We start from the raw sequence: 25818 nt of genomic DNA on the forward strand, positions 1-25818 counted from the left end.
ATTGGCCTGTGCTTTATACTCGCAAAATAAGGTTTGGATTTATTTGACCTAAAACATTTGATCGAATTCATTTGACCTTTTTTTACAGCCTAAAATGCGGGGGGAACCCCCACAACCGAACCCCACCTCCCCTCAACCTGATCTATACCTGACCTTACCCACCCCATACATATATTTAATTAAATGTAACCGAAAAAAAGGCAAAAGAAATTCGATCAAATGTTTTAGTTCAAATGTTTTTAGGTCAATTATGCTAATACCGCAAAATAAAACTAATAATACTGTACACAAATGCAGAATGATGGGAGCAAAAAATCCTGAACTTATAAAATTCCAATTCTTTACCCAGGACAACTAAAGATGTAACATGCAAATGTGCAGTGTGAAGCAGAAAACCTGGGCACACACAAAGCCAAGCTTCCCCCCACCCGACCAACCTACGTGATCCTGGGCACATCACCCTACCTAAATTGATCTTATTTTCCTTGGCTGCCAGAATGAGGACCACACAGAAGTGGTTCTGTGAAATGTGAACTAAACAAAAAGCTCCGCTCACACATTAACAGGCTCTGGTGCTGGCTCCATGTGTCATAAGGTGTGTCATTTATATATTGTGCAGATCACAAGCGCTTTGAAGCACTTCACTCGTGCATAAGCGCTGTACAAATAAACAATTACAAACAAAACATGCTGAATTGGTCCCTAGTTTGATCATTGCTTGCAGCACCTGCACACGTCACACATGGCACCCTCCTAAGAGAAACGTGAACCCAAGTAAGTGCTACAATGTTTGGTTAGTGAGGGGACTTGCCTGGCCCTGAACTGTGTATGGAGCCCACCAGCCTGATATTACTTTAGCGCCCTCCATCAGCCAGTGGGCAGTAGCCATGGGGTCACCATCTGCTGCAGAGAAGGGGCACATGTGGGCATGGGGGCTGAGGCTTGCTACCTTCCACACATTCTCTTCCCCTATCGGCCACCATGCAGGGTGTGTGCGTGCCACCGGCTGCTCCCACCTTTGCTGGCTCTGGACTGTGAGTAGTATAAGCTGTGGCTCAGTAGTGTTGCTATTGTGGGGGAGTGTGATAGAGCTGAAGACAGTAGTACAAGCTGTGCCTCAGTAGTATTGCTAATGTGGGGGAGTGTGATAGAGCTGCAGAGAGTAGTGTAAGCCGTGACTCAGTAGTATTGCTAATGTGGGGGAGTGTGATAGAGCTGCAGAGAGTAGTGTAAGCCGTGACTCACGAGTATTGCTAATGTGGGGGAGTGTGATAGAGCTGCAGAGAGTAGTGTAAGCCGTGACTCAGTAGTATTGCTAATGTGGGGGAGTGTGATAGAGCTGCAGAGAGTAGTGTAAGCCGTGGCTCAGCAGTATTGCTAATGTGGGGGAGTGTGATAGAGCTGCAGAGAGTAGTATAAGATGTGGCTCAGTAAAATTGCTAATGGGGGCTGTGTGATAGAGCTGGCAAGAGTAGTATAAGCTGTGTCTCAGTAGTATTGCTAATGTGGGGGAGTGTGATAGAGCTGGTGATAGCTGTATAAGCCGTGGCTCAGTAGTGTTGCTAATGTATGGGAGTGTGATAGAGCTGAAGAGAGTAGTACAAGTCCTAGCTCAGTATTTTTGCTAATGTGTGGGAGTGTGATAGTGTTGAAGGGAGTAGTATGAGCTGTGGCTCAGTAATGTTGATAATGTGGAGGAGAGTGATAGAGGTTAAGGGAGGGGGAGTGTGATAGAGCTACAGAGAGTAGTATAAGCCATGGCTCTGTAATATTTCTAATGTGGGGAGTGTGATAGAGCTGGCGAGAGTAGTATTCCTAATGTGGGGAGTGTGATCGAGCTGAAGAGAGTAGTATACGTCCTAGCTCTGTGGTATTCGTAATGTGGGAGAGTGTGATAGAGCTGGAGAGAGCAGTATAAGTCATAGCTAAGTAGTATTCACAATGAGGGGGAGTGTGATAGAGCTGAAGAGAGTAGTATAAGTCGTGGCTCAGTAGTATTGCTGATGTGGGGGAGAACTGGCGAGAGTAGTATAAGTCCTAGCTCTGTAGTATTCCTAATGTGGGAGCGTGTAATAGAGCTAAAGAGAGTAGTATAACCCGTGGCACAGTAATATTACTAATGTGGTGAGTGTGATAGAGCTGAAGAGAGTAGGAAAAGTCGTGGGTTGAAAGTATCGCTAACAGAGAGAGTGTGAGATTTGAAGAAAGTTGCATGAGGGGTTACTCAGTAGTAACGCTAATGTGGCGAAGTGTGACAGGGCTGAAGAGAGTAGGATAAATCATGGCTCAGTAGTATCGGTAATGGGTGGGACTGTGATAGAGTTGAAACAAGTAGTATAAGTCTTAGCTCTGTAGTATTCCTAATGTGGGAGAGTGTGATAGAGCTGAAGAGAGTAGTATAAATCATGGGTTGGTAGTTTCGTCAATGTGGGGGAGTGTGATGAGCTGAAGAGAGTAGTATAAGTCATGGGTTGGTAGTTTCGTCAATGTGGGGGAGTGTAATGGAGCTGAAGAGAGTAGTGCCATCAGTCATGGCTGGGTAGTATTGCTGGGTTGTTGGCTAGGTCTGTGGTTGCTGTCAGTAGGGGTAATTTGAATGGGGTGGAAAGCGGAAGGGTGAGGGTTTAGAGGGTGGTTGGTTAGAGGGAGGTAAACAGAATAAGGAGTCAGGATACATGGAGGGGAGGGCATGGCATGGCAAGAAACTAACAGTGCTGTTATACCCGGGGTAGTCTGCATCTGCTGGTGAAGTGGGGGCCAAGGTGGGTGCCTTGTTGGATCTTTGCAGTGGTAGTTACTATGTCCACTATGGCTGTGGCGGGTCCAATCCGTGAAGAGTTCATTGTAGCCTTTTGTAAAAAAACAACCCTGACACACAAGCTCAACCCTAACAAGCAAGCTCAACCCTGACAAGCAACCCTGACAAGCGAGCTCAACCCTGACAAGCGAGCTCAACCCTGACAAGAGCAACCAAAGAAAGTGAAATGTGCACTTTGCCAGAATGTGAAATAAATACTTTAATGCCTACAACCTGCAATCGGATAAACGTAGCACCCTGGAGAGGCCCGGCACATTGGAATACGCTTATGTTAAGAGTTCCTTTACTATGGCAGTCACCACCGAAGTTGCCTAACAGCACCATGGCGTGCCCAGAGAGTGACATATTGTGCCCCACCAGCTAGTGGTATCCAGACCTTCGTTCACTGGGCAAAATTTGGGCAGGTCGGGACCCCCCAGAAATGCCAAATGGACAGTATATATTGTGCTACGTCACCTGCTCCCATCACAGTTACTGGGCTCCCTTATCCCACTCCTAACCAGTCCCTAGTCTCTCCGCACCCCATCACACACCCTGGGCTCTCCCCACTCTGCTCCCACCACTATCCCATGGTTCCCGCCCATTCTGCTCCCACCATAGTACCTGGATTTCCCCCATCCTGTTCCCAACACAGTCTGAGGGCCAGTGGCGACTGGTGATTTTTTTAAGTGGAGGGGCATAACTATTTCCCCCAAAAATGCCATAGCGACCGAGCATGGTGAGGGAGCCAGAACCAATGAAGGCGGGTTCGGGGGGTGGTTTCCCCCTGTGAATGTTTTTTAAATGATGGGTTAAAATGTTGCATTGTAGAGCATACTTTTAACAAAAAAATGGGTAAATAGCCAAACAGTTTGCAATTGGTGCTGGGGGTTCAGGGGGCAGGCATGACATTTTTTACTGGACATCTATAATAGATGTCCAGTAAAAAGATACCATCCCTGTCCCCTGGGCCCCACTGGGCCTAACACAATCAACATGATTACGTGTGTATGCAAGGCGCTGCACATTTATACAGCAATCACTCTATCATTAACACGAGCATCCATCACCATACATTCACTCATAACATAAGCATACACGCATCCATACACATGTTTAAATAAAAACAATGAACATAAACGTACCTTCTGCATTGGCCTGTGTGTGGGTGCTGCTCCAGGCTGCTCTGTCCGTATGAGCAAGGAGGCGCAGGAGCTCCTCCTCGGACATACAGACATGCAGTGCCCCAGCCAGCATTTTTAATGAGCTATGCAATGCTGGCAAAGCAAAACGCCCCAGCACTTCTATGGCTCAGTGAGCATGTGCGGCTGGGGAACTAAACTGAACTGTCCAATGTGGACCAGTTTGATGAGTTACTTAACTATGCAGTTAGTAATTTTGACCATTGTTGCTGAATATATCACAATTTACTTACATTTTAACACAAAGCACCCCCTTGGGTTCTATTGAAACAGTGGGCCTAATTACAACCCTGGCGGTAGCTATGCCAGTAAAACCGGCACGGCTACCGCCGGAGTTTCATCCGGGTCCGGCACCCCCAAATGGGCAATTACTGGGTCATGCCAAGTTAGGCGGACCTGATAATTGCCCTTTCGCGGGTGCCAGTACCGGCAGATCCGTATTCCCATTTGAGCCCCACAGGGCTCAATGGGAATGGGGAGCTCGGATGCACCGGCACCGTTAATAACGGTGCCGGTGCATCCGATGAGCTGTGCTTGCGGGTGCCGCACGGCCTGCCAGGTCAGACCTGGCGGGCTGTCAGGCACCCGCGAGCACAACTTTTACGGTACGGTACCAACGGTGCCGGTAGCTTATCGGCACCGTTGTTACCGTACTGCCATAGTTGTAATGAGGCCCAGTCTGTGACTAAAGGAATGAATATCCATTTACAACTGCGGGCCACTTTTTCATTGTTGCCTGAGACGGTTTCATGCTTCAGCCCGACCATGTGAGCCACTCTGCCCATTTCTTCCAATCTAAAAAAATATATATATATATTTATATATATTTTTTTAGATTTCATGCTGAGCTCTCAGGGCCCCCTAGTGATGCACCGGCGGACCCCTGGTGGTCGCGCCCCACAGTTTGAATACCGCTGCGTTATGGCAAAGTAAATGTCCAGTTTGACCAATAGCTCATAATGCTGAATTTAGCAGGTTTCTGAGCGCTCACAATTTGTGAAGCTAAGGAATTCGAGGCACAAGGCAATGAAGTGGTTTGTCCAGGATCACACTATCTGGTTAGTTAGGGATGCCAGGATCAGAACTCACGTCTCCCGGATCTACCTCCAACCATGTAAGTCTGGGCCACAGCTCCTGTCCCAATGTAAATTAATTCCACACTCAATCTGCAGAGGAAAATTCTACGTAAGTTAAAGTACCCGTTTTCGCCTCTTTTGTCCACCCTTCATTTTCCCGTACAGCAAATTCTTGTTCTGCAAAAGAAGCAAAGAGACACAATTTCACCACGTAAATATTTGCATGTGAACATTTCTGGAAAGCGAGGCTGATGGAAAGGAATGTCTTGTTACAGAGCCAACAAAATAAATACACACGTAGGTAGATCACCAGGGAGGGTTGGCAGGACTGAAAGTATTAATACAACCATTTCCAAGTGGCCACAGGGAGTAAGAAATGTCATCAGTAATTGCACAGAACTACAGTCTCAGAGAAACATTTGGTCAATAACATGTTTAATAGAAGACGCCTTTTAAAAACTGCCAAATCCCCTTGGCAGACAAATTTAGTGCCTTGGCAGAGCCGGTCCGGTTCCCGCAATTTTTGCTGAAAGTCTTTCCACATATTGAAAAATGTCTGGCAAAAAGTGGGCGCTTTTCATACCAGACACATGTTCAGCAGATTCTGGAGGCAGCCGAGTCAAGGAAACCAGCCAATCAGAGGTCTCAGCTACATGAAATTGACACTTGAAGGGAAATGCTACTGAAGCTTCCTAACCAATGTGGGCCCAGGTGCAGAGGTGTCTGGCGGCGGGGCACAGTATCTAGTTATGCATCGCAGCGGATGCATTACCCACTAAGCTATCCAAATTGCAACTGCTGCAATATGCATGGTTAACGCCCACATGCCACCGCTGCTAAAAGTAGAGCATGGCTGCTCCATTGCAAAAAAATGTGGGCATTTCCTAATAGACCGCCCTGGGAAAGTCAAACTCAGGAGAGCTTATCACGTGATTGACATTGCCCCAGCGCGACTAGGATTTCAGAGACACCTGGCTCGACAGACACGTTTCCCAGAGAGTAGGGTGGCCAGACTTCCCGGTTTTCTGAGGACAGTCTCAGGAAATCGCCCTCCGTCCCGGGAGTTTTTGCCGGGACCCGATTTTGAAATGCCGAAATCTGATCCTGGCGCAACTCTTCCTGCGCATGAATGGTGGTGTAATGCTTTTCACGCCCCCATGTCCTCCTCTTCCTATCCCCGGCCCTATCCTCCAATGAGAGAAGTGTGTCTGTGTTCCCCACCACCCCCCGCAACAGGCCAGCGACATAGAAGTAGGACTACTGTTTCATTTTAGTCCTACTTCAATGTCTATGGCCTGTCCCGTTTTTTTTAATCTTGTCACTCTAACAGAGAGGCAGGCTAGTCTTTCAGGCGCATCAGCGTGCCTAGAGTATGACTGTGTCCTAGCACTACCCGCCTCCGAACGAAACCAGTGCCGACCCCTCTACTCATTCCACATTGTATTAAGATTGCAATATTTATACTGGCTACATCTATGGGGATGAGAGCACACATTTTCAACTGTCTCTCGTCCTTGCTGACACAGCCCACTCACCAAGTCGAAGGCATGGGCAGAGCTACTGGCTAGTACACAAGCAATCTAAAAAAAAGCTTGTAATTGGGCATATTAACCAATGGCTCAACCAACCAGATAATCACATTTCCAAACTATTCATACAAGAAAAAGTAAATATAGAAACCCCGAAGTGTGGCGATTCACCTACTCTCGTCATATCTCCCAGAGCGTAACCCCTTTCCATGAGGCTAGGCAGGTGAGGCTGCTACCCAATAGTTACCCTAGGGGTGGTAACATGTGGGAGGACCTCATGGAGAGGGGCTCCTCTCTTGGGGACAAGGACATTAATCTGTAAAAAGGCCCCTCTAAACTCCAACCCAAAAGGGGAACGATAACATCAAACCTCTCTGGGGTTAAAAGCTTAAGTCCCTGTGAGTGAAATCCCTCACCCTCTCATCCTTGAGGCCCCGAAACTTGTAAGATCTACGGAGATTCATGCTAAAAATGCCATTGTGTGCTATTATGACCTCTCGTTCGCTTTTGTAGTAATTACTGATAACAGGGCTGAAGCAGACCCAGTAACTGATGCTAACCCTCCTTTCAACAGGACTAGAACGAGGAAGAATAAAGGACTCACACAGACCACTGCTCTGTTAAATGGAAAAGATACCAGGACAAAGACGATCCCCAGAGACATGAAGATTTCATTCTCTTCAAGTAATGGTACGAGTTGGCCCAGAGGAGGTGTGAAGATTGTACCATTAGCAGAAACAAAGGACTTGTGCAATTCACACAGGAGGAACTGGGTTCAATGTATGAAAAGGAACAAAAGACTATCAAGTGTGTCAAGCCCAGCCACAGAGCCGAACGTAGCCGTCAGAGGAAGCAGGTGCAGCCGATCTCCAACGTGAGAGATTAAAATCCTGCTGGCAGACCAGGGGGAGGAAGAGAATGCTAGCAAGCAGCTGTGGGAATTCTCTGTTAGGACTGGCAGTGTAGACCCTAGCACACGGCCGAGAGAGGGAAGCAAGCTGAGTAGTGTGCAGAGACGCAGCACTGCAGATCCTGATGAGGAGAGAAACCAGAAGAACCGACACAGCCGATCCCGGTCCCAGGAAGCCCCAGAGAAGGTAATGGGAAGTACAGGAGGCCCAGAGGGGATGCAAGAGTGGGTGGGAAAGACGCTCAAAGAGTTTTCCCTTGGCCCAGTGGGAGTGAACCAACTATCGGCCCTAGCCAGTGTCGGTTGTGCCTCCAGTATACTCTTCCTCGTGTCAGTGGCAGACAGAAACCCACTGGCCACCAGAAACAGAGTACCAGAAAGTTCTGGGTCCCCACCAGTGAGAAAGAGAGCAGCAGAGGAAATCTTCCTTGGCACTGCGGTAAGAAGGAAACCACTGGTCACCAGAGAAGGGTCTGGGACCCCAATAAGATTTGGAACTTTGCTAACAACAGACGAGAGTGGAAGGCGGTATGTCACGCAGTAAGCAGTGAGAAAGAACTGTGCCAAACAATACCAGGAGGAGGGAGTCATTCTCCTGGTAGCGAACTAGGAGTTGTGATAACAATGCCAGGGGAAGGGAGTCATTCCCCTGGCCTTGTTATGAATGGAACCAAGCAACAACAGCAGAAGGGAGCCATTCTCCTGGTTTGGACCCAGGAGTTGGGTTAAATACGCCAGGTAAAGTGAGTCACCCCCCCCCCCGGCCTTGTCATGAACTGTACAAAGTAATACCAGGAGGAGGGAGGCATTCTCTTGATCCTGAGCTGAGAGTTGAGCTGGAGACACCAGGAGAATGAAGTCATTCTCCTGGACGTGAAAATGCATAAAGACTAGGTGAGACCCGCAAGCCAGGGGAAGGGAGTCATTCCCCCTGGCATATTTCTGGTTGTCGGAGAACATTCTTCTTGACACTCTCTGAGAAGCAGGAGAAGGGAGCCATTTCCCTGAAGAAGGAACTTTGTTAGTTATCCTTTAGTTGTAGTGTGAGTGCTAGAGTAGGATTTTGACACAGGACGGTGGAAATTTAATTTGACGGACATTCTGACAGACCCTTTAGTATTAGTTTTGAGGCACGGAAACCCCTCCTAGAGATAGGCGCAGTTAGGTTTTCAATACAATAAATTAAAGTCTATAACCAAAATCATGCCACCTTCGTGTCAGCTTCCTTCTTTGACACCCGTACATAAGAGACTGACCATTATTGCACCAAAAAAAGTAAAATGATAACCAAAATCACCCACAAATGGTTCAATGGCAAATTGACTTGTTCCCTCTTAAAAGGGCAGGCCACAATCTAGAACACTCATTGAGGTACACAGTGTCACTTAATGAAAAGGTGGCATGTACACTCATAGCAGAAGCTGCTATAGGACCACTGCAAGAAAGAAAAAAAACTATAATATCTAATGTAAAACTAAAGAAGTTTGCAAAAGTTATATACTACCCACCCACAGCAAACTTGTAAACAACCCAAACCCTGAGAGGAACTCTCCTGCTAGAGCCTTACAGGAAAAAAACAACCAGAATTCAAACCAAGATTAATCACCAGACACATTCAGATGAAACAGCCACCATAAACCAGGGCCATCCACATTGGTTCATGGAATTCAGCTCCTTTACAACTGAAGAGCGGATTAATATCTAAAAGAAACTAAATGCCTCAGCTGAACAATCTGACCCATGACCAGTCGCCGTGATCAAGGAAAACATAGCTAACCTGGTGGAAAAACTGACCCATGCTCAGCCGCCCTGATCAAGGAAAACATAGCTAACCTGGTGGAACCACTGATCCATGCTCAGCTGCCCTGATCAAGGAAAACATAGCTAACCTGGTGGAAAAACTGATCCATGCTCAGCCGCCCTGATCAAGAAAAACATAGGTAACCTGGTGGAATCACTGATCCATGCTCAGCCACCCTGATCAAAGAAAACATAGCTAACCTGGTGGAAAAACTGATCCATGCTCAGCCGCCCTGATCAAGGAAAACATAACTAACCTGGTGGAACCACTGATCCATGCCCAGCCGCCCTGATCAAGGGAAACATAGCTAACCTGGTGGAAAAACTGATCCATGCTCAGCCGCCCTGATCAAGGAAAACATAGCTAACCTGGTGGAAAAACTGATCCATGCTCAGCCGCCCTGATCAAGGAAAACATAGCTAACCTGGTGGAAAAACTGATCCATGCTCAGCCGCCCTGATCAAGGAAAACATAGCTAACCTGGTGGAACCACTGATCGATGCCCAGCCGCCCTGATCAAGGAAAACATAGCTAACCAGGTGGAATCACTGACCCATGCCCAGCCACCCTGATCAAGGAAAACATAGCTAACCAGGTGGAACCGCTGACTGAATTTCTCAATTCATCACCAACATCCGGCAATACCCTGACAACATTAAAGGCTGTCACCAAAACAGCCCCCTAAAAAACCTGAGTGCAGACCCAGAGATACCCAAAAACTACAGACCCTAAACTATCATTCCTTTCAGTGCCAAAATCCTGGAAAGGATAAATAATGACCATATGGTCCTCCACTGCGGAAAGAACTCCCCACTTCATGAGGATCAATCTGGTTTTTGCTCAAATGGGAGAAAGGAAACAGTCTCCTTTTCATGAAAGAGGACATTCTGAAAACACTTGACAACAATACACCAACAGAGCTAGTACCTCCTTGAATGATCAGCAGCCTATTATAGAGTAAAGCAGAGGCATTGCTAGAGGGGGAGCTGAGGGGACTATACCCCTGAGTCTTTTGGCATTAGCCCCGGGTGGAAGCTCAGGGCCTACAATCAAAAGGCTAGCCAGCCCTGAGTCCTGACAGTCCCAACATTAGCATAGACCCTGTATCTTTTACAAACTGAGCAACACCCCTGGAGTAAAGCACTGGAGACTAATACAAAGATTAAAAACTCAGCTGGGAATAGGTGTTACTGCCATGAAATGGATTACCAACTACCATGATGATCGCACCCTAAGGGTTAAATGAGAGACTTCAACTCAACAAGCTTCACCTTAAAGTGTTGTGTTCCCCCAGGGCTCCATTATATGCCCATGGCTATTTAATGTTCACCTTAAACTCTAAGCAGACATTATAAACTTCTTATCAAAACCTTTCCAATTACATGCGGATAGTTCTCAGATACTATTGAACCTGGTAACAGTCAGTTTATAAATGAACGTCCCCAGAGAATCCAGGATTGGTCCATAGGTAAAACTCTCCGCCTTAACGGCTCTAAAATCGGGATTATCTTTTATGGGACCTCAACCAGGGACGTCAATTCACCAAAATGCCAGGGGTAGCGGAAGTGACATCACACGACCCTTGACCCCTAATAACATCACAGGAAGTGATGTCATTTGACCCCACCCCAAAGTGATATCGCGGGAAGCGATGGAACACGACCTTTCACCCGTTGACAAAACAGGAAGTGGCATCACATAGCACTGTACACTATGAAAAATATGTCACTATAATGTGATGTACATTTCATACCTGAATGGATCGCCATATGTATCATTACGATCAGTGTGTATTGGCCCATATTTCCAAATTACTGTGATTGCAAGCAGACGTCCATGACCAAATGATAATGATGTGTTATTATATACCACTTAAGCTTAAGTTATTTACATAGAAAAAATATACACCCAACATCACCCAACCTGTGTTGGTACCCATTTATCGACCTAAGAAGGATGAAAGGCTGAGTTGAGGCGTTGAGAACAGACTAAATCAGTGACTCACCCCCTGAAGTGTGCCTGAAATAAACCTTTAATGAGTCTAGCAATTATTGTATAGAATTCCAGAAAGACACATTTTTTGGCATTCCTATTCTTTCTCATTTAGGTTCAGTGCTGAAAGTGTTAGACTTGTGGCACTCCTGTTCTTATTTTTCTTCTTTTTTTAAGGGTCCTCAACAAGAAAGCCCGGCACTCCAGAAGTAAAGAGCCACATGGTGCTGGTCACAGCCCAGGAGCTTATAATATAACATATATATTATTTTTATTTTTATTTTTTTAGAGGTCGCAAGGGAGACCACAGAGGTCGCAAGGGAGACCATTAGTTAGCGCATTGTAGAACTCAAAAATGAAACAAATACACTGTCCACCTCTCACCCAGACACAGACAAAATTACATGTTGGGTGTCTCTATCAACGATCCTCTTCAACATGTTTCTCAGTGCTTTGGTCAGTTTCATCCCTGACATCCAAATTGACTATCATGTGCACACAGATTACTTCCAGTTCCATCTTAAACTAAAGGAGCAATGGGGGAGGGTGGGCATTAGGACAAAGCCGACGGCCCACCCACAATCCAGAAATGGTCGCATCACGACTGACAAACAGCTAAGACCGAGGCTTTGGTCCTTGACGTAGCTGAAACGACTGCTTCGGCTGGCCTCCAATCACGAATACACTACCACAGTGGACTTATTGGGTCATTACAACGTTTCCGGTTTCCCGCCGATTATTCTGGAGGGATGCTGGGAAAGCTGCCCAGTATTCTGGGATTACCGGGATATTACAGGTGGCGGAGTAACAGTATTTTATTTATTTTATTTTATTCAAATTTGTTGAGCGCACATCAGCCCAGAGGCATCGTGGCGCTTGTTACAGACATCTTAGTTGCAGAGGAAACCGTAGTTACAAGCAGTACATAAATTACAGGGGAAATATATACAATAGCAAGGCAGTATAATTACATGGCTTCCTGAGAGTTTGCTAGTTATTTAGCAGGAACGAGGTTTTCAGTTTCCTGCGAAAGATGGGAAGTGAGTTTTCCGTTCGGATGTCTGAGGGGAGAGCGTTCCATGTCTGTGCTGCAATGTAGGGAAAACCTAGACCTCCAGCTTTGGCTTTTTTGATGCGTGAGGTGCAGAGTAGGTTAGCGTATTGCGTCCTAGTGGGACGTGTGGAGGAAGGTTTGAGGATGGCATCTGAAAGATAGGGCGGGGCGGAGAAGGAGAGGCATTTGTGAGTGAGGGTGAGGATTTTGAGGGTGATCCGTTCTTTGACTGGGAGCCATTGGGCTGAGAGCCTGGCCTGGGTGATATGCTCTCTTCTTGGGATACTGAGAGCGGCCCGGAGAGCGTTGTTCTGTGTGATTTGTAGTCTATTTATGTTTTTGGCTGATGTGCCTGCTAGGAGAGCATTGCAGTAGTCCAATTTGGCTCCAATGGTTGCCCTTGCTATGGAGAGGCAGTTAGGTTTAGAGAGGTAGGGCTTGATGGCGTTTATAAGTTTGGTGGTGTGTGCGGATGCGGAAGTGATAGCGCTGACTTGTCTAGTCATAGATAGCGAAGAGTCAAGGTATACTCCCAGTGTCTTGACGGCTGTGGACACGGGGATGATGGAGTTGTCAATTGAGAAGTTGGTGTACAGTTTGTCCAGTTTGTCTAAGGTGTTCTGTTGACCTAGTATCAGGATTTCGGTCTTGTCACCATTAAGGCAGAGGCCATTAATTGCCATCCATGCCTTGATGATGGAGTAGATAGTGTGGAGTGCCTTTGCGTCTTCCTTGTATGAGCCTGAGAGGGGTAGAAGTACTTGTGTGTCGTCCGCGTAGTTCGTGTAGGTGATGCCGTATGAGTCAAGTTTGTCAAAGAGGGGCTTGGTGAACAAGTTATAGAGTGTGGGTGCAGTGCAGGAACCTTGAGGGACCCCGCAGTGGATTGTCGTCGGTGTGGCGTTAGCGATGTCCGAGAAGACTTTCATGGCCCTACCTTCGAGGAAGGAGGTGATCCAGGCGGCTGCTTCTTTGGAGAAGTTGGCTGAGTGCGTGAGGTGGGAGGTGAGAGTCTTGTGATCGACTAGATCAAACGCGGCTGAGAGATCTAGAAGAAGCAGAAGAGCCGGTTTGCCTTTGTCCATGATTTGGGTGATCTGGCTCTTCAGATCTACCAGGGCTGTTTCTGTGCCATGTCCTTTCCGGAAGCCCGATTGCCTCGTCCCGAGGATGGAGTGGGTTTCCAGAAAGTGTTGGATTTGGCAGTGTGCGGCTTTGTCCAGTAATTTCCGCAAGAATGGCACAGTGGTTATTGGTCTATAGTTGTTGGGTTGTGAGGGGTCAAGAGTTGGTTTTTTTAGGAGGCAAGTACCCATTCCCATGGGACGGGAACTACTGAATCACTGGCAATGGCATTACCGGTGCAGGTGACCCAATCATTGATCTGCTACTGGGGTGCCTGATCTACCGGCAGGTCAGGCCTGCCAGGAGACCTGTGGCTCCCACCGGCAGACTTGTACTTTGCCGGTCCAGGGAAAATGCTGATGCCAGATTTGCCGGAATTTTTTCCAGACTGGCAAAGTTTTAGTGAGGCCCTTAGAACTTCCGCAAACAGGCTGTCACACGCAATGCAGCCTAACCTAGAAAGTAAAACCTGGAAGTTGCTTGCATTCAATGGCAACTCTTGATGCCCAACTCTGACGTAAAAACCTCTTGCCCCTGATCCACTGGATCTTCTACTTCCTGCCACCCATGATACTCTTTTTTGGTGCTTCAACTGCAGGGTACCCCGCAGGGGCCAATCCCCACAATGGTGGCACCCCTGCAGAAGCTTAACTCACTCTCAAGAAAGAGAGACGGCATCTCTGGCCCTCAACTTTCTGGGGCTATAAGGAGAGGAAATGAATGAGGAGCACTAGGGGGCAAATGTGCAATAGAGTGCTGGGGGGCCCTGACAGGCAGTACAGAGGCTGGCATCAGGTGCACAGCACGCTTTACTCCTGTACAGCTGCACAGCAGCCATCCTTCCCCAATACAAATAAAAGCCATTAAGGTTTTGCCTATTAGATGGAGTTAAAAATGGTGATTCATAGAAGGCAACCCCTAAACAGTGAGCCAAAGGAAAGGGCTGTAATCAGAGGTTAAGCCACACATTTATGACAGGACAGCCTTGTGGGAAAAAGCAGCACACTTCAAAATGGGCAGACATGGGGAGGTCCAGATACGGGTCCGACCAAAGGGACAGCCGCTAATCCAAAGCAGTTCCATTGGAGCAGTGCACAGGGACCCCGAAATATTTACCCCGAAAGTGAATGATCAGCCAGAAAGGAGTTACGCCCCCTTGTAAGTGGAATGGTCACTAGGAAGACATGTGGTGGAAGGTGTTACAGGATTTATTAGTCATGACACTTCAGAAATGCAAGATTCACCTGGAAGAAGCTAACTAAAGTTCTTCCAGAAGTGAAAAAATCACCCGGAAGTGGTTGGTCAAGTATAACCAGAAGTTAAGTGCTCTACCAGTCAGGGTTGTTCAACTCCAGGCATCGAGGACCGGCTCCATGCCAGGTTTTCATGATATCCCTCATTAATTTTCATGAGATAAATGCGCATACAATGATTCTAAATGAGGGGTATCCTGAAAACCAGTCAGGATTCCAGCCCTCGAGGCCCGGAGTTGGACAACCAAATTGAATTACGGTTGTTCGATCATCTTCTAGTAGGGCTATGTTGATTGATATAAATGGATCGCCTAGACGTTTCTACATATGGTAATAAACCGTGGCACCATAAATTCTACAGAACACGTTATGGTCTGAGATTTGAGGATTCGAGTTGCTGAGCGTGGTTAGACACCGCCAGGTTTTTCTAGTTATAACAACCGGTCTTCTCCATTGCAACAGCATCTACGATGCACCCTGAAAAAGACAAACCCCAGAGGACTCAGCACTATGCAGCCCACGCGAGCGAAGGCCTCATCTATTCTGACCACATCACACCAGGCCTAAAGCCACTGCTTCGGACTTCAAAACATTCTATGCTTTGGGCACTTAGCGGTGTAGCAATTGCTTTCAGGTACCTCTTCCAGCCACCTTCCATATCAGCCTTCCAAACATCCCAGAGGCCGATATGAAAAAACCTCTCCCTGTACCGCGCACAGTAATCATTGATGGTCTTCTCATGCGACGGGCAATGGTCCAACTTGTGGAATTCCAAAACACAGCAGCTCTGAGTTCCACGTGGGGGTAAAATCCCACCGCGTCCATTACGCTTATGGAACCCCTGCTCCCCTCACATGTAATGCAATGTGATTCACTAGTTTGTACCCTCTTTTCTCTCTTCTAGGATTTGTACGTAGGGAGAGGAGCAGAGGCAGCCACAGAAGCGGTGTGTCCAGGTCCCCTCATTTCCTGTCCTGGCCCAGGTGCCTGCTGGAGTGGAAGGGTGTGGAAGTTGAAGGAGCTAATGCAAGAGTGCCGGACCCCGCCGGCCATCCATGAAGGCTGCACGTCCTCTCCTCTGATGTCACTTCCGTTTCAAGGGTTGAAAGAAAGTTCACAGAATGGAGGGTACTCAAAGTAAGAAAATGTTTATTAAAGTTTATTAAGTGTTTCTCTTTGTAAGCTAGCGGTTACAATATTAATATAAAATGTAAGTGTTTGTACATTTTCCTTTTTCCAAAGTATGAGTGTGTATGAATGGTCTAAAGGTTTCTTGCAATAATTCTATAAAGGAAACAAAAAATAAGTTTTCCTAAATAACTTATTTTTAGATTAATCATGGTCAGTAGGATCAATAGTCTCTCTATATATAAATAGAATTTAAGTCATTTTTCTATGGCTTGCATTGTTAAATTATGTATGTTTTATGTGTAATGTATTATTAGATGAATAATTGCATAAGAATTATTCTGCCTGCCCTTGGGAATATTTATGGAATGTTGTGCTTTCACAAGGCCTCGCCATTATATAAGTGCAGCAAGGGAAAATGTGAACAACAGAATACACAATAAGACGACTACACTTAGCAAGCCGCGGAGTTATTTAGAGAAAAGCACATGATATAATGAGACAAAAAATTACTTCTAAAAAAAGACAACACACAAAGGTAGTCATGACCAACAAAAAACCAAATAGACAGTAAAGGAATTCCTTGGTATCTACCCTTGTACACAGCCATCTATCATTATATGGAATCACACCCGACTACAGTTTGTGGTTAGCAAAGCGTTAACATACATGGCATTCCGTATAATGATTATACCAGACCTCAGGTGTAAAAAAGGACATGTGGAGCCAACGTGACTTCCATATTACGCACATGCATGTCTACTGGTCCGCTGAGGGCTTCAAGGAGCCCAAGAAGCAGTATCTTTGGAGAAAATATCTGATGGGGTTTTCCCCCGTGGAGTCAGCCAGGTGATGAATAACTTAACATGAGAGAGACTAAGTCATGCGATGTTCGCATATATCAATCCAGAAGCAAATTTCACATAACAAGTATATATATATATAGCTTACAATTAACAGACTAGCAATAACCTTTCTTCAGATACAGTTCCCAAGCATGTTTCTGCCCTGAATCATTTTAAGGAAATAGGTGTACAATTACTGGGTGCCTCTTGCACACCACTGTATCCTCTATGTGTAAACATTGTCACTCTTTTGTTTTTGTTGTTCACAATATGGTTCAAATATGATGTAATATTGACCACTCAAACAGTACTAACACGCCATTGATGCAGACGTTGGTACCTTGACTTAGTACTGGATTCATGATTATGCGATGTGTATTGTTTTTATTTGATGAAGCATGAGTACCATAGATGTTTGCCCAGCTTTTGGGCATGATCTGCAGAATAAAGCAGCTTTTTGAGCATATAATTATTGCCTCAAGATATGTGCATGGATTAAAACCATAAACAAACTATTCCACTATGGGATACTTGGCTTACTTTTGAAGCTTGAACACGTAATGAAACTGATACAACGCAGTAGACACACAAATAGGATAGCAGTGTCAACAAATTGATATGTGGTTGGAGCCCCCCTTTGTTTTCCACTTCAATACAAGTCTATTTCCTTCCTCATTTTAGGGCCATCCCTCCTGTTACAAATCTTGTGTGACAGTGGCAGCTTCTTGACCGCAGCTGCATTTTTCTAACCCTCACCCCCTAAATCACTCTACATGACCTTTAGAATTTGCCAAAAGTCAGAAACTGATTCCACAAAACTTGGTGTGCCTACCAGTGGAATGTGTCTGGCTTCAAGGAGCCGACTGATGTAGAAATGCAAAGTCTTTGACTAAAGACGGCTGGTGTGGCGCAATCACACCAAGGTCATGATTTCAATCCTTAGAGTGTGCTGCGTGTTTGTGTTTGTGAAGATAACAATACACATAACAATACACGTGTGTCCTTTCTAAGAAACCTGAACTACAAAAGCTTCGGTATTACTTTGATCTCAAGAATGATTGTTAGTGGACGATTCTGTGCATTATAGCCAACATGTGGAAGGCCAGCCGGCTTATTGTGCTGCAAGAGACCCTGCTATTATAAACAAGAACATGGCAAGGTGTCTGTGGAGATGGGTTTGCTCGTGAGCGCGGCGTCGCGTGAGCATTCTCTCTTAGGTTGTTGTTTGAGAGGGGATAGTCGCGCGACGCGTGGGTGACAGTTGGGGGAGCTGTGTACATCCTTTCTTACAGTGTCCAGTCAAAGTTTCGAATGCATTGTTTCGGAATGCAATAGTTTCGAAACAAAAGGATCTAAAAAAAAAAAATTGAATGCCTTTTTTTAAATCTCTTTTTTTGTGGCTTTCGTATAGGAAAAAATACTGTTTTTCCCCAAAAAACGGAGGTTTGGGGGGGGACCCCCACAAAAAAAAAAGAAAACGTGCATTAGAGTTTTTTTTTGGTCCTTTTGTTTCGAAACTATTGCATTTAGAAACAATGTATTCAGCCCTTTCACTATAAACCACATGGCAATGATATTTACTGCAATTAGAGGCAGAAAATACATTTTAATCATCAAACTACCTTCATCAGCACCGGGAATGATTGAGTGATATTATGAAGTTACTGAAGAAGCGTTTCTTTCCCATGATGCAATAGCTTAAAATGTGCACTCACTAGAGATGACTCATGGACGAGCAGGTACATTTCCTGGGAGAGCCGCACCGGATTGACCAGGAACACCCCCTGCGTCATCACATAGGAAGTGGAGCATTGGAAGAGCGTGAGCAGAGAATGCTTATAATAATATGGATGGATACAGGACCACAAAACTGAAGGCATCTACTCACCCACTTTCCCAGGGCCTGGTAGTCATGCTCCGGATCATAGAGGTGCTGGTGCAGCTGGAACTCCCGGCTGAAGTCGGCTGTGTCCGGAGTGTCTTCCAAGCAGCCATCGCCAACTGGCAAACATGCAACGCGAGGGTATCATGTGTTATAAGGACTTATTCATCGCATGTCACTAACACAATGCACATGTTTCTCACACAAGAATATGCAGCGAAGAACTCATGTCTACGCAGTGCTTCTCATAGTCTCGCACAAGCAGCAGAAGCCCACCTCATGGTTCTCCGCACCCAGAGGGGAGATATCAGGTAATAGTCTGGAACAAGGGAGGCAAGGCAAGCAGAACACATGGACCCCAAACATCCAACCAATCGGCAGCTAAGACTTCGAACAATATATTTGGATTTACCAGGTGTCCTTAGCGGGTCCAGCGAGCAGAACTCGTAATGAGGCGGTAAGGGGTTGACGGCTCCAGCACCTTTACCGACCCCATTAACCCCTTACCGCCAGAGTCAGAATGACCCCCATAGAATTCGAAGTCATCTATTGAGATTCATAAACTCAATGGCATGAGTTAAATACATGGATTTAGGTATGGAGTGTGATGGATTTGTATCTGCTAGGAGAAATCTCCCAGATGTTTTGAAATATTAGGAACTCTGGTTAATGCATTCTGCCAACAGTCTCCCTTTCAGACAGTGCTCTGTGTTTTACAAACTGGTGTTGGTGGATTTATACCCTGATGGGCCGGCCGGCCATTTGGCATATAATTGAACTGACCAACAGCCATGCACAAGACACCCCCTGGATACTTGTGTCTGGGATTCCATTGTTGGCATGTCGGCAGCATGTTAGCGGGGGTGGGGTTTAGCTTTTAGAAAGGGTCCCCAGCCGAATTATTCACTAAAAAGTGTAGACCCATTGGGTTGCCACATCTGCTGCGAAAGTGGAGAGTAGTCTACACATGGGTGAGTGGGGGGTCATAGCTACTTCGGGAAGGTATCCTCCAAAGGATTTCTTACTGGCATGTCTAGAACCAAAGTAACTTGACTACAGTTCTCAGTAACCTTGTTATGCAATCGAAGGGAGCCCCGGTAAACAAACAGATTTCAATTGCCACCTGGGCATCTCCATGGCCTGCTGGCAGTTTTATTAAGTATAAACATATGCTATATTTAGTTCGATCGTGTGGCCTTTGGAAAGACAGCTATAAATTGCCAATAGCCATTTGATGTCTTTTAGTCCATTTGCTTTCCAGTGACCCATGCAACTGTCAGAGTTCTTTGCACCACTGTCTGCAGCTGGGTTACCTTGACAACAGGAGATTAGGTCCAGCCCCAGAGGCTTCAATTGTTCCCTCCTGGGAAGGCTTGACACCTTCTGAGAAGAATAGGCACTGCCCCCAGGGGGTTGGGTGGGACGCGCTGTTCCAAGGGAAACTCTGCCAGCACAATCAAACTGGGAGCATAAGGACTGGAGTCTCCTTGACACAAGGCAGACAGGAGAGGGGAAGGTTTAGAGCAGTTTAAATCCTAGGACACCCATACATCCTGTGCCCCATCCCCACTTCCTGCAGATAAGATACTCTGGGGGCTGGCATCATCTGGACTAGCTTAACTGAATTTTCTTTCCACGCTAGAAGAAGGATTTCACTGGAGCCTTATTTGGGTACCTGTCTCCCGAAAGTCCTCAGCCACTGAGGTGAATAAATGGACTTCCAAGGAGGGAGCCAGCCCTTACCCCCTACCTGCTTGAAACGACCTCATGCGAGAACAAGGTCTACCTGCTGCTGAGACCCTGGCAACCAAAACTCTGATTGAGGAAGCAGCAGCCCAGAAAGTGCTCTTTGGGAACCTTTGTGACTGGGAAGGACAGAACACAGCCTATCCTTTCCTCCGGGACCCAGTGCAGGATCTCACAGCACAGCAGGGACTTGCTGCTTGGAAAGCCTGCCTGCAGCTGGAAGACTGGTAGCCAGCACTCTGCTTACTGGAAGTCACAGCCCTGCTAGCGCTGTCGGGCAACCTCCTGGCTGTGAAGGGCAGAAGAAGGACCCCAAGAACAAAATAACTTGTATGTGGCCCTCCCCGCACTTTCAAACTGCTTCTATCGCTTGTGTGCTACGCCCACCAGAACATCACATGCCTGTCCCAAGCTTCTCCACGCCGGGACCCATTGCTACTTGTTGAACTACAGCATGTGCTGGACCTAGTCAAACAACTCACTAGCTCAATGCCAACTCGATACCCCAGTAAGTGCCCGGACTCCCGGATTGATGTTGTCAAGCCAACAGAACACGACAAAAAAGTATCTGTAGTGGTTCTGTCCCCCTGGATTGGTTTTCAGGGCCCTAAAGCTATTTAAGACCCCACTCCTTACCTTTTCAAAAGCAGATATCATTGCTGAGAGGTCAATCGTCTGTATACTCATGTCTTCATTGCCAGAGTGCCACTTTCAACCGAAGGTCTGAATATTCTGTCTACTTCATTACAGGGATGGGTTGTCAGTGTTTTTCTTAGTTTGTCTGTCATTTCAGTTTGATTAAAGTCGTGTATTTTTATAGAACCTTGATTGGACATTTTTTATTTTTGTAGCCAGTATTATTGTTGTTTTTGATGCATCCTGGCTGGCTCAGACCCCTCACGAAGAGCTTAGCCTGCCCTCGGCCTGCACTTTCCTAAGAGGTGAGGGGTTATATATGTCTGGTTGTCCCCTATTTCCCCTTATGATTCGGATCACAGCTGGTTTGGTAGTAGTGTGGGGCGGAGCAGGAGTTGCAACCACTCGTCCTCGCTGTAGAATTATAGAGCAGAAGTCATTTCTTCAAAATGAGTCCCTTTAAATATTTAAACTATTATATATTGTAAACTAAACTGGATTTTACAGTGGAACTGTGGTTGTGCCTGGCGTGGACCATGTGGTTCAGACCATACTTTTGTGGGTCTTCAACGATTATTTTGCTACGGCTTTTATTTTGTGCACTATGCACCGCCCAGCCACCTCCCTTTATTTCCCCCACTTGCTGCTGGGATTTGCTTTGGCTCACACTCCTGGCTATTGCTGCCTCCATTCAAACATGGCTGCCACTTTTTCCATTTCCCCATTCATTTACCCAGTTCCACTGACATAGCAAAAGGACTGCATTTTTCAGTCATCAAAAGGGCTGCATTTTTCAGTCATTAGTGTACTCTGGTCCTTCTTTCCTTCACGTGACCAAGCGCTCAGTTGAGCGTGAAACACGTTGTGTGCGGGTTGTGCCTCTCTGTTGTTGCTTCTGCCTTTCTGGTCATGTTTTTTATCTGTATCTTTTTAGTATTTATCATTAAATTTATGACCACTCCTTTGCTGTGAGCTGCACTATTTTTATCTACATTGGTTCTCCATTTGGCCCTCGGTGAGTGCGGTTCCCCTTCTCCTCTTTGTCTTTTTGATATATATATATATATATATATATATATATATATATATATATATATATATATATATATATATAGATGCAGAATTGTTGTATTAAGTGGCCTTTCAAAGCTGGCAGGAAGAGGGTCGGGAGTGAGCACCCTTCTTGTGCAAAGCTGTCCCACCGGTGCTCAGATGTCACGTCCAAACTGGTGGCGGCAGTCTAATGCAGTCCTCCTCTTGAGGATTCCTTGCATCGCACACGCCATTCAAACACATCAGGCACATATTGTACGGCCTCTCTGCTGTAAATTAGCCAGAGTTGTAAACCACATGCAACGCAAGAACGGCCCAATAAGCCAACACATGGGAGGAAATAAACCCACATCGGGATGAATCTACAAGCGTCTGTGATTGTTGAGTATCTTTGAACGAAGTAAGTCGCCATCTAAAAAAGCCATGGGCACAGTAGCACTTGATAATTTATGCCCTTTTGGCATTTATGGCGGTAATGTTAAAAGTGGTATGTTAAATGCCGCCTATTTTTAAAATACAACCTCATTAAATGTTGGGATTGCCGGGTCGATTTACTGCATGGGGTACATAGAAAGTACTGCATGGGGTAAATCACTGATATTTACCACGTGTGTTTACCACCTTCACCATATATAATATAGCCTTATTGCCCACAGCTGCAGGGCCGGCTTTGCCAGGATGTTAAAGACTTGAGCCAACGTTAACTGCCCTTGTTTCACTCAGGCTGTAACAGACATTAGCACCGTGCGAGGGGTGCTCAGCCAATCAGGTTGCTCCGGACGCGGGCTCTATTCAGCAGAGTCCTGCACTTCTCTCTTTCCCTAATCGTTAGAGGTAGCACCACTATGAGGACATTTATAAGTGAGCAGAAAGGGGTGCCGTGATCATAGGGTGACGAGATGTCCCGGTTTTGCCGGGACTGTCCGGGTATTGGATCCTCTGTCCCGGGCTCCCGAGACTTTTTTAAGTTTAAAGAAACCGTCCTGGGATTTGTGGATCGGGTGGATACCATACTGGTTTTTGGCACGATGTCATGATTTTTCCATCTGCTTGGCCAAAAAACAGGATGGTAGCGACCCGATCGCAAATCCCAGTCAGGGTTTTAAAACTTTAAATAGTCTCGGGACCCCGGGCTCTCTCCTCACTCGATGTTTACCCACTCCCACATACCTTCCTCCAGGTCCAATAAGCGATCTGTTGCTTCAACATGACACGGGACAGGCCACCCACATAGAAGTAGGACTAGTTTCACTGCTGAAGCTGTAGTCCTACTTCTATATCAATGGCCTGTCCCGGTTTTTTATTTTCAAAGTCTGGCCTCCCTACGTGAACAGTGAGGGATTCCGCTCACCCTAGATAATCCCATATGCACGTATCATCAACAAGGTAGGGCATAGATGACAACCCATACACACACACACACACACACACACACACACACACACACACACACACACACACACACGCACACACAAGAGTTTCACAAAGTAAAAGAGAGCAGGTGCGACTTGCGGACATGGATTACCTGTTCTCCCGATCGGGCAGGGGTTCGGTGGATCGGGATAGCCCTGGTCTTCGCTGAAGTCCTTTGGGATATTATCACCCGTCAGCTCCGCCACGATGTTCGGAATGTTCCCGTATGGGCCCAGGTGTTGCAGCCCTTCCTGGGCGCCCCCTGCAGGAGACGGCATACCCAGGTTATCACAGTCCAGTAGGGCCCAAGACATCCTGATCTCCAATTAACAAGTATTACAAATCTTGAAACCATGACATGCTCAGAATACAGTGTTAACAACATTAAATAAGGTGCCCAGTTTCCTTTTTGACTAAAACAAAATCAATTCACTTCATAAAATGCAATTTTACAAATAAGCACCCAGCAGGGGGAAGACAGCCAATCGGCTCCCTCCATTGCTGGGTTGGAACTACTGGTATAAGAGCCATTTGGAGGGACCTTTAGGCCGCTCCCCCATGCACCAGGCTCCTCAGTCTGCTCCTTGTCCTGTTCTCCTCTCCTGCTTCCACACCCACCCACACTCCTGCTCATTCTCATGCACTATAGGACGCCACCATGCTGCTTCCCTCAAGCCATCATGGACAGCAAAAAGGGACTCGCTCCGGAGCCTCTCTCGAGTGTCCATGAGAGCGGTTGTGTGCTCCATTCTCCAGCTCCACAGCCCGTGTTGGCAGGTAGCTGGGAGAGCCGGAGCCGGCATGCAGGGACACACATGCTGCGCGGAAGAAACCACAGCCACTCTGCTTCGGGTTTGTCCGCGACCGACTTCCTGTTCAGGGTCACGTCGTGGCATTTATTTTACGCACTGCCTCAGCACGGCGACGTAAACATAACATCACTATTCATTTCCCTTAATAATACAAAAGTCACTCATTTACAATGCTGCCACTCATCCTAACAGTTCAGAGTTAGCGCACATAGAGGGTCGTCACAAGTTGGCTGGTACCCTGGCAGTAAATCCACTGGGATACCGCCCAACACAAATAGCGTTAGCGCAACACGGTCCGGCGCTATTAGTTACTCCCCATTTTTTTAAGAGTCCATAGGACTCTATGGGGCCGTATCGGCGCAATTAGCACTGTGCCGATTGCGCCACGGTAATTGCACCAAAAATGGGTGGAAAGTGCCCAGATTTACCTCCAGCTGAAAGCTGGAGGTAAATCTCCACCTTTCCACCCAAATGTGGGATTGGGTGGAGCGGTAATGCGGCAGTAATAGCGCTATCACCGTATTCTTACCACTCTGCCCAACCCCTGATGAGGCCCATAGTCACTTAGCTTTCCTGGTGGTTTGGGTGCCTCCCTCAGGTGGTACCCACTGTGCTGCCGAGCCCCAGGGTCTGGCCCGGTGTTGGTTGGCTGCGCCCATCCGTACTGCCAGGATGGACTGTCCACTGGAACTCACACTTAACACCTACCTGAACAGATGCTGCTTCAACAGGGGTCTAAAACTAGAAAGACCTCCACTGTCATGAATAGGCATTGGCCATTTATTACAAAGCCTGGATGCCAAGAACCCAAAGTATACAGAGTCATAAGGATGACCTAAGATGCCCACCTGGGAAATACGGTGTGGCATTGCCCTAAAGGAAGGCGGGAGCAGTTCCATGGATGCATTTTAACTAGACACAGAGTACTGTAAGCAGAATTCTCTAGTGTAACGAAAGCCGCAGTAGACTCCTCTGGCCAGCTTGGACATGATCACTTATCATACATCCAGAAACCAATCCATGTTGAGACACCTGGAGCCTACTAATAGGTTCCACTGCAGAACCCTCAGGAGTGCATTGCAATAGTCCACGTGACTAGTCCCTGAGGCTCCGACTAAAGCGGCACACGTCAGCAGCGGCGTGAAGGGACACATCCCACGTAACCACCGGATATTAAAATAGCATCCCTTGCGAATGGCCTGGACCTTTATAAGCTATAAGGCCAAAGCATTTAACCGGAGATGACAAAAGCTTTTTCAGAAATCAGAGGGAAATGGGGTCAGAGGTGGGATTCTTCTGAATGTGAGCAGGACCTTTGCCATCTCCCCCCTAGCTAAGATGTAGCCATTTAGAGTCCATCCAGCAAAGGCGTTGCTAGGCGGGGGGGGGCTAAGGGGGCTATAGCCCCGGGTCTTTTGGTTCTAGCCCCGGATAGAAGTTCAGGGGTTACAACCAAAAAGCTGGCTAGCCCCAAGTCCCGACAGTCCCGACATTAGCGTAGCCCCGGATCTATTCCAGGCCTAGCAACACCCCTGCCATCCAGGCTGCAATGCCATCCAGGTTT

General features: G+C 46.8%; 1 protein-coding gene across 1 annotated transcript in view; it reads right to left on the reverse strand.

The window, feature by feature from the left end:
* SCG5 (secretogranin V) overlaps positions 1–25818 on the reverse strand; it is an 80141-nt gene that overhangs the window by 11116 nt on the left and 43207 nt on the right. The window contains exons 3-5 of the mRNA XM_069638561.1: positions 23555–23704; positions 18601–18713; positions 5199–5252 (exon numbers count right to left, since the gene is read on the reverse strand). Of these exons, the coding sequence (XP_069494662.1) occupies positions 5199–5252; positions 18601–18713; positions 23555–23704 (317 nt within the window). The remainder of the gene's footprint in view (positions 1–5198; positions 5253–18600; positions 18714–23554; positions 23705–25818) is intronic.

Source organism: Ambystoma mexicanum, chromosome 14, assembly GCF_040938575.1.
Source record: "Ambystoma mexicanum isolate Mex_15411 chromosome 14, UKY_AmexF1_1, whole genome shotgun sequence".
Classification (NCBI taxonomy): domain Eukaryota; kingdom Metazoa; phylum Chordata; class Amphibia; order Caudata; family Ambystomatidae; genus Ambystoma; species Ambystoma mexicanum.